General features: G+C 36.2%; 2 protein-coding genes and 1 long non-coding RNA gene across 9 annotated transcripts in view; 1 reads left to right on the forward strand and 2 right to left on the reverse strand.

Annotated features, from left to right (window-relative positions):
- LOC109831901 (ABC transporter G family member 41-like) overlaps positions 1-3,566 on the reverse strand; it is a 17,269-nt gene extending 13,703 nt beyond the window's left edge. For both annotated transcript variants that reach the window (XM_020399375.1, XM_020399376.1), the window contains exons 1-2: positions 2,444-3,566; positions 2,087-2,171 (exon numbers count right to left, since the gene is read on the reverse strand). In XM_020399375.1, coding sequence (XP_020254964.1) covers positions 2,087-2,171; positions 2,444-2,544 — 186 coding nt within the window. In that variant the 5' untranslated portion in view covers positions 2,545-3,566. The remainder of the gene's footprint in view (positions 1-2,086; positions 2,172-2,443) is intronic.
- The window catches only part of LOC109831903, a 19,868-nt gene extending 15,294 nt beyond the window's left edge, over positions 1-4,574 (forward strand). For all 6 annotated transcript variants that reach the window (XR_002244590.1, XR_002244595.1, XR_002244593.1 and 3 more), the window contains 2 exons: positions 3,562-3,629; positions 4,448-4,574. This is a non-coding gene — a long non-coding RNA (uncharacterized LOC109831903). The remainder of the gene's footprint in view (positions 1-3,561; positions 3,630-4,447) is intronic.
- LOC109831445 (ABC transporter G family member 50-like) lies at positions 7,754-9,512 on the reverse strand. Its single transcript, XM_020398764.1, has 4 exons — positions 9,360-9,512; positions 8,856-9,027; positions 8,477-8,731; positions 7,754-7,990 (listed from the first exon to the last, which is right to left on the reverse strand). Exons 1-4 carry the CDS (start codon positions 9,422-9,424, stop codon positions 7,754-7,756), a joined length of 729 nt encoding a protein of 242 aa, XP_020254353.1. The 5' UTR covers positions 9,425-9,512.

Consider the following 9,518-nt stretch of genomic DNA (forward strand, 5'->3'; position numbering starts at 1 on the left):
TTCGATCCAGAATAAAGGAGAAGGATTACGTTAGGTTAGATTAAAAATATGGGAGGTAGAGTTGGAATTATATCCGTTCTGATAAATCATGTATTAGAAGAAGAAATAATTAAATTTAAAGTGCTTATGCACCATAAATGGGATCGGTTGAGAATTGAAAACACTAAAGGAAATGTTAAAGCGTATGGATGAATTAATTTAGAGCATTCCGTGATAAAAAAAGTTATTTGTGTAAAAACCTTAAATGATCATGTCCGTAAAGATAGCTGTTGAAATGATAAGTAGTTTGAGATCACTAATATGGAGTGGGGAAAGCTCTTCGGTTTTGCAATGTGATATGACCTTATGATATCAAGCATATGAAGACTACTAATGGCTTGTGGAGGCATAGTGACTCATGTCCTTACAAGAAAAAAATGCTAAGGCAATAATCCCTTCATTTTATGGAGGTTGTTCTGTTTTAACTAAAGCTTCTGTCCAATAAAGGGGATTCCTTCTCCCTTTATGATAGCTTTTTTAAGGTGTGTTCCTTTGTAATTGTCTCACTTCACTCTGTAGCGGTGTAAACCTAAGAGGCTTTATACTTCAAAAGAGAGAAAGGGAACAACAAATGCTTAAACAATGAACTCAATAGATCAGAGAGGAGAGATTAAGGTTGGACGAAATGGTTCGACCTATGCTAGGAACTATAGATATGAAACATTATTCAACTTGATATTTTTGTTGAAGTTTGTCAGTGTTTGGGTAGATATGACCAATATTATGGACACCCATGTCAACATTCATGTTAACACATTTGTTCTGGTATCCATAAAAATTGTTTCTGCTTGACTCACATTCTGTATCAAGTGGATAGTAAGTATTCAAAATTGTCTCTGCTTGACGCACTTCAATATATGCATGCATATGTATTAGTTTGTTTGTGTCTGGGCATATGTGTGCTTGTGCGCGTGCGCTTGTGCATGCGTGTGCACATGTGTTGGTGTGCATGTCTGTCGGTATATGAGTTTGCGTATATATATGTATATCTATGTATATCTCTTTGTATGTATGTATGTACACATATATATAAAAAAAAAAAAAACACGTATCTATGTGAAAATGGGTGAATACTTGATTAGTATGCGATTTTAGTTGGTCAAAATATTTGTATTATTATGAAAATCCAGTATGTTTTACCATTATACTTAAAAGAGTATGAAATCTGAACTGTCAGCTTAGTTTCGTCCTTTTTACAAAACTACCCAAATTGCTCTATATCAAAACCATTTACATATGTTGTTGTTGTAAAATGTGTAAGAATAGGTACCATAGAAATGAGAAACATATTTTTGAGTTTTTTTTGCCCCATTCTTTATATTAGAAACAGCATTCTATTTTATTATAAATTAAGGTTATACCTTTGATTTATTTACATTGAAGTATTATCAATGTTTGTTGGTAAATTACATACCCAGTGATGATTGCAATTAAAAGAAACCTCTTTGTTGCTAAATAGTTCATCAATAATTGATCAAAGCAACATCCTTCAGGCATGTTATCTAGTGTTCTTGGAAAAGTCTTACGGTACATGTGTATATTTGTGTGCTCATGTGTGTTGGGTTCATGTTTGTCTGTGTTGTCTGTGTTTGTAGTCGTGCATGATGGTGTGTGTATGTGAAAATAGCTTACGTAGTGTTTTCAAGTTCTCTTGTTGTCTAAAGCTATGGCATATAATTCAAGAGCCTAAGTTATACTGTATTACTGGTGTAGTTAGAAACCAAACTTATTACGAAACCACTGATTTTGTAGTAAGCTTCATGGCATGCTGTATTGTTGAGGTAGTTAGAAATCCCATATGAATGAAATTATTTTTGAATATGCCTTATTGAAAAGCATCCAAATTGAAATCAATCTAATGGGTACAAAGAAAATTAGTGTAGTTTGCTTACTGATTCATGGTTTTGGGTCATGAAATAAGTTTAAGATCATTGTTCATCAAAAGGAGAAACTTACAGGCAGATCATATATCTAGCTATCAAAGAGGAAAGAAGACATATAGTGCTATGACTTGTGTCTTTCAGGAGTAAACATAATGACCAAAAACCTTGAGTGACTTGTCTAACTGTCCTGCCAGTGCTCGCAATAAAGTAGTCTTTCCACACCCTGGAGGTCCGAGTAAGAGAGTCATCCTGCAATCCAGACAGACCCTGCGTAAATAAACTTCCAACTACAGGAGAAACTGAAATATTCTTAGCGTTATGAGAGTAAATATGACTTTGGATAATGATTTTTGTTCATTTTGTTTGTGGATGACTGTGGGAAGCTTCTTTTAGTATCCAAACTGACCGGTCTCACATCTGTTAGCAATCTCCTTTAGATGAGAAACTCATCTCTAGTTGTCACCATTTTATAAAATGAGGCTATGTTTTAACCTATGAGTACAATTGTCCTAAATACTTTCCTGGAAGGCTTGATAATGCCACTGATGTCATTTAGGATGCTTATCTTTGCTTCTTTTGCCTTCAAACCGGGGACCTTTGCAAGACCCTGTTCCAATAACATGAGAATTATTATAAGAATTTTTTTGAAAATAATCAACCAAATGCTTAACTAATGCTAAGATTGCTGTGCTTGATTTTTGGTTTATATACACAATATAAGTATCCTGTAAATTCACTGTGGTGTATGGAATGTAGATGAAATCTGAGCAAACCTGTTTAGGAGGTCATTTCTTTCAATGTTTTAGTATTCAATGGAACCCATAGCTTGTTCAAGTGTCAATAGGCCATGCTGATTAATCTGTAAGTTTATTGTCTTGTGGACAAGACTCTTCATAATGAAATGTAAGGACACTCTAAAGGCAAGTCCTCAGAAACAGAAAAAGAAACACCAGATCAATAGAAGCTGGATTATAAGCACATATCTCACCTGAAAAATGCCTTTGGCAGCATTCCATAAAGTGGGCAAAGCCTTCCCTTTTACTACTTTACATTCTGCTTCCACTGACAAATTCTTGTATCTAACTTCAATGGTGGGAAGTTTCACATTTACTCTGCAAAAATCCCTCTTTGTCAATGCAAAGCCATATCCAACACCATATTTACATAGATTAAACCCATCAGAAGGGTAATTTTTGCATGAAACTGTACTTTTTTGCTGCACGATTTAGAATTATTAGACGTGTCCACGTTTTAAGTTTCATACTTGTATATATGGAGTTATGCACTATTTTTTCTGCCAGGCTAAATGTACGAAAAAACAGAGTAGATTATGATAAGTTGTTTGTATTTGGAGCTTTATCGGACCCTAGGTTCTTTCTTTCAATGTCTTACTTTCCTGTCCTTATCTGATGTTTATCTTTTGGATACTCTGTGGTAAACTTAGCCTACAACTGGAATCTAGTGCAAATCTGGTTTAATTATCAGGAATATAATACCTCCAACGAGGGGTTGATCTGGATTACTAAATGAGAAGCCTATATAACGTAATTTGCACTTATATAATCCACTGTCATACTGAACTTTTAGTTCTCAACCTACTATATGCTTATAATGTTCTAGTTGACTTTTACCTTTGCAGTATGTTGGATGTGCAAGTTGAAGAGGAAACGAAAGTAATAGATATGGCGGCGAAAGGAGATTTTATAGGTTAAGTCTACTTAACCTACAAAATGTGTTTCCAATGAAGATTTTCTGGTTATATTTATTGGAAACACTGGTGTACGTTTGGAAAAAAAGCATGATGGTTAGGTTTGGTGATGGCAGATATGACCAGAGATATCCAACGCATTACAATCTTAGATATTGAACAATCAACAATCCGGAGATATGAATCAAGTAGAAATGAGGGTGTTGAAATGGATGAGTAGTTTAAGAGGTACAATGAGAGAGATGCATGCATAAGTAGTTGGAAGATGCTATTTAGACATACCATATGAATTGTTTGAGATAGCGTATACATGTGTGAAAAAGGCTTATAAACAATGCCAATTAGGAGAAGTAACAGGATCATGATTCATAGATCACCGAGCACAAAAAATAGCTATAAATTAACATGGGGCGTCTATTTCCATGCTTCTTAAATTCTATCTGCTAAACCAATTATTATTCAGTTTAACAAGTTTGATTGGTTCAGAAGTTTTACTATGTTTATTTTTATTTATTTATTTTTTATATTATTATTATTATTATTTTGTCCATCCAAATTGATTACTTCCAATTATCACAAGTTTGTGTGTGAATATCTATTCACTGACAATGTAAACAATTACAGCTTATCTATCTATTCTATTTTTGTTGCTGCAATTATCACAAGTTAGTATGACAATGTAAACAATTACAGCTTATCTATCTATTCTATTTTTGTTGCTGCAATTATCACAAGTTAGTATGCAGATTTCTATTCCGTTGACAATACAGACAACTAAAGCTTACCTGTCTATTCTTTCTCTTTGTTACTGCTGCAGCCGAAGGTTATCGTTCTGAATGTGCTTGATGAGCTTCTCGATGAGCAATCGCCTCTCTGAAGCCCCGAGCTTGGTGACATCAACAACCTTCTTCTTCTTCACCTTCTGATCCTCACTGCTGCTTCCATTCTCATCAACCACTGACTTTCTCACCCGCTCAAAGGTTCCTAACCTCTCGATTGCTGCCCACTGGAGCTCATACTCATCATCTATAATTGAATTTCCTCGGGAGCTTGAACCATTGAGTCGAAATGATGACCTTATGCTTCTTTCAAGCTCATCTAGCTCAAATCCTGGGGACTCAGGTTGGTCTCTGTCAACTGACCGAGCCATTGTTGCAGTTTGAGGATCTGCGGAGCGAGGAGACAGCTGAAGAGTTATAATATGAAGGGTATATTTCACTAAACCCTAGTTTGGGCTTTTGGCACTTAACCCCTCACTGAACCCCCAATAAGTCCGGGAATTCCAAAAAAACGTCAAAACATTTTGTTTTTTTTTTAATAACTTGAACCCCATAATGGCATAACAGCACGTATGAGTTCTCAAATAGAGAATGTCACATGAACATCATAAAGTAGTCATTGGGGGTTAACTGATATAAATTCAAACATTCAGCGCGGTTTTGTTGGAATTCCCAACTTAATTGAGGTTTAGTGAGAGTTTCAAACTTTTTGGGGTTAAGTGCTAGAAGCCCAAACTTAATTGGTGCTTTAGTGAAATTTACCCATTATATGAACGAAGAATTCAGCCGAATGGTGTCAGCCGTTTCGTCACTGCGTAACATAACTGGAGCGGTATTAACGGTAGAAGCATGTGTTAGTGTGCACGGAACGCTGAGTACATTATAATACTGTGAGCTTGAATTTGAACTGGTTTTTTTATCCGATTTGATGCGATACTTTGTTTTTGGATGTTTATGTTTATTACTAACAGAGCAAGTAACATCTGAATCATTAGGTTTGAATGGAAAGGGTTTTTAAAACATTTGAGAAGTTTCCGCGTTTGTTTATTGCAGAGCATGTGATTTATGCTGTGATACTGGTTGTATATTATTCTTGAACCGGCTACATTGTCAAATCCCAGGGTTGTTGACTTTCCATACAGTGCGGGAGGTTCTGATAAGTCAACAACCCTGGGATGCAGATGTTACCTCCCGCACTGGTACTTACTGCAATTTGATCCGTCCAAATACAGATGACCATGATTATTTATTTATTTGTGCATTATGTATATCCAAAAATAGAGAATGTTAGGTATTATACGTGAGGGGTTTCTCTCATGTGTACAAGACTGAGTCTCAACCAAACGGAGCTAAGCAATAAAGAACAAATCTACTTTTCTCACTTCGGCATGAGATGCAGCCAACTACAAGTGGAAGTCAAGTCTAGACCCTCTTGAGTAAGGCTAAAGTGACTGCATCAGATATAGTTTTCCTCTGAAGTATGGCTAAACTAAAGTGAGTCCAAATAGAGGGTAGTCTCGAAAAAAAAAACCTATTTTAAGGGTTAAATTTTGAACTGAAAACTAGCTTTCGAACCCTCTAAAATTAATTTCATGGAGCTACCAGACACACAAACCGTCGTTAAAAAGAACAACCCTCCAAAAAGTGGCGTATGCTGCTTAAGAGTGGACAGCACACGGTATTCTTTAGGAGCTGTTTGTTTTGAGTATTTTACCTCAGGGAGCAGGTAGAAAGCTGGCTGTTTGTTTTGAGTATTTTACCTTGGGGAATGGATAGAAACTTCTCAATAAGACAACTTTGTCATATTGAGAAATTTCCACCCACTTCCCAAGACAAAAAACCCAAAACAAACAGCCCCTTAGTAAAAGGCGAAAGAATAGTTCGCTCTGTGCTCTACAAGTCGAGCGCGGTTTTATATAGGCGAACACCTCGACGAGTCTCTTAAACTTCGTCGATGTGGGACTAAACCCTGCTTCAAATAACTACCTTCGACCCTTTGAGCTTCCCCCGAGAGACCTTTCTACCTTCTCTCCTCGAGCTCGTCGGCGATGGTGAGTTCTCATCGCCCCATTTCGCAAAATCCCTCCTTTTTTTATCTCTTTCCTTGTTTGAAATCAGATGATTGTCGTCGCTAGGCTAGTTTCAATTATATTAAGTTGCGTGGAGATCGGAAACTTTATCTATAGGTTTAGGGTTAGTTTGGAAATCGCTTTCCCCCAACTAAATTTGATTATCACTTTAGCTGGTAACTCAAGGCCACGAAAGGAATAGACTTACATTGTGGGATAATGAAGCCACCAAATTTGTGTGCTTTTTCTTTTTCAAGTGCTAATTGCAAATTTGCAATTTGGAGATAAATGTGCAGCAGGTTGGAGATGAAACTAAGTAAATTGAAAGAAACTGGAAATCTGGGACTAGGGTTGAATGTTTGTGTAATGAATGCCGTGGTGAGTTTAGGTGTAAATTGAATGAAGCCGGGGATGTGCCCGTCTGTCGCTAATACTGCTCTGATTTAGTTAGAAGCATCTTAGCTAAATGTTGGTAACCGAGATTAAGTTCTTATTGGTTTATGCTTCATTATCCTTTCATATACGAACGCAAACTGAGATGTACATAAAAAGAGTACATGAGCAAGTTTTGTAGATGTAAACGAAAACATGTGATGTGGCGTAAAGTCTAGATTCTTGAGGTGAATGGATAGCAACAGAATCTCTTGGACGTGTAAGCTAATGCTTTGCCTGCATTTGCTCATTTGGTGAAGAGGCAGAAGCTATCTATTGGCATGTGTAAAAAAGCAATTCGATGTTCATGGCATTTCCTTTCAAATTTTCCATTATTTTTTTTCATAGAAGCTATAATGACCTGTTAATGCATCACAAACTGCTAGAAAGAGTTCCCATATCAATATTTCAGTGTGGCAATTTCATGCTTTTGGGCATTAGGGAATCCATTGCGGGAGTTATGGTAGTATACTTATTCCTAGAAGAAGGGTCCATCTGTAGTAAATTAGCTTTGATATCCCTTGAAGAGATTGTAATTACGGGGGGAAAGGCCTGTAAAAACTTATTTTTCAGTGATTTCACACAAACATCATGTTACTACTGTCTCAATGCATAACTCATGGTAATACATGACCATCTTTAAGACAGTTGGGATGTGCTCTTTTGCAGCTCATCTTCTAATAAATCATATTGTTTTTTATGATAGCAGATGTCCTTTTGCTAGTGCATGCCTTTTTGTTACATTACCTTTTTTGGAAATTTAACTTCTCTATACAAAATCCAAAAAGAAATCCATAAATGAGAGGATATGCTATCAGAATGGAACCCACAACACCCAAATAATCATGTCGGAACCCAAAATAGTCCTTCAGGAAATTGGCCACTGATTTTGTTTCTCCAAACACCACGATTTCCTTGTGAATATCCCCATACTGTGAAGTAAATAGGCCATTCAAAGTCCAGGACAATGGGCTTACATAGTAAAGCCAAATCCACCACTTTGGTATTTTCTGCAAGGCCATTCAAAGTCCAGGACAATGGGCTTACATAGTAAAGCCAAATCCACCACTTTGGTATTTTCTGCAAGGAAGCACCAAAATCACACGAAAATAAGCTCATAGTAAAGCCAAATCCACCACTTTGGTATTTTCTGCAAGGAAGCACCAAAATCACACGAAAATAAGCTCTATCTATCAGCCGAGCTCAGATATATAAACTTTATGTAGGATACCTTTGGTGTGAAAGTCAAACATTTAAATAGAATAGTTGGAAGATAGTCAACTTTGAAACATACATGTATAAGGGCTAGTTTCTCAATTATTCCTAAGATTTTCATACATTGATGTACCTGTGAACTATGTCATTGGAAATCATTCCTTACACGTTTTGGGATATGGCAAATGGACAGTAAAAATTGCTCCTCTTTCCATGAATGAAATACATGTTATCATGATTAAAAGCACAAATATAAGTTGCAGGTACATTCTAAATAACTTGCAATGGTTGTAAACTAATATAAAGGAGCATCAGTTCCATAATGATATACAGTTAAGAAAGTGAACTCACTGGGCCAGGTATCATGAAGCCTGAGAAGAGATTTATAATAGCATAGCAAGGCGATGATAGTATTGAAGCCACTTGAAGATTTGGGGTCAATGAAACAAGCAACATCCCTAAGTAAACAAAGCAGAGCAATGTGCAGAACATCGTATAAAAAAACCATAAAAACTTTGAAGCTGAAGAGTAGTAACCAATTGCTGGATAGGTGATGGCTGCAAACAACGCTGCTTGGAGAAATACATAGGGGATCTCAATTACCATCTGTAGAAATAGAGGACAAATGAAATGAGAATTTTGCTAAAAAATTATGGAGTCATAAGCAGTGATAATGCAAAATAACACCTGTTTCAAAAGTAAAGCAAACTTTTTAAGGAAGCTGATTAACCTGTGCAAATGAATAGGCCCATGAGGAGTACATTCCTGCAAATTTTTCACGGTATAGAACAGTCCGCTCAGTTAGTATGATTGGCAAAATTGATGAACAGTTGGTTGTGCCCATGAAATTGGCAGCAATATATATTGATCCAAGGATGTTGAACATTTCTTGTTGATTGTTTCTGCAATAAAAAGGTTGGGGAAAAATTTTAGTATTTGAGTGTATTTTTCTTCTTTGTCAGCATTTTGCAAATTTATATGGAACTGGGCTTAGGCTTCCTTACAAATAGGCTAATAGTATAATGCATTTGACCAACTTAACTCGATGCAATAACTATGATATCTTGCATCTCAATGTGCGACTATACTAAATTCCAAGTCCTATTCCTACAAAGTTTTAAGGTTCGCCATCTCCTGGATCAATCAATTGGTCATATCATATCATGCAAATTTCGTCTTAAAAACTTGAGATTATTGAAAACTAATACACTTTTCTCATAAAAGTAATGCTTACATTGTCTTTCCATGCTTCCAGAAAAGCGCAGAAAATACTACTGATGTGATGAATATGAATATCATGCGGACCAGGTTATATGAAGGATTTCTCCAGTATGACAAGGACAGCTTCCAGAGGCAAGCTTTGAACTGCACCCATAGATTTTGTGGAAAACGT

The sequence above is a fragment of the Asparagus officinalis genome, chromosome 2 (assembly GCF_001876935.1).
Source record: "Asparagus officinalis chromosome 2, Aspof.V1, whole genome shotgun sequence".
NCBI classification, from domain to species: Eukaryota; Viridiplantae; Streptophyta; class Magnoliopsida; order Asparagales; family Asparagaceae; genus Asparagus; species Asparagus officinalis.

Coding starts and splice junctions, on each gene's coding strand:
- LOC109831445 (XM_020398764.1), bottom strand. CDS start 9,424: ATGATATTCATATTCATCACATCAGTAGTATTTTCTGCGCTTTTCTGG. Junction 8,732..8,855: donor GGGCCTATTCATTTGCACAG/GTTAATCAGCTT, acceptor CTATTTCTACAG/ATGGTAATTGAGATCCCCTA. Junction 7,991..8,476: donor GCTTCATGATACCTGGCCCA/GTGAGTTCACTT, acceptor GCTTCCTTGCAG/AAAATACCAAAGTGGTGGAT.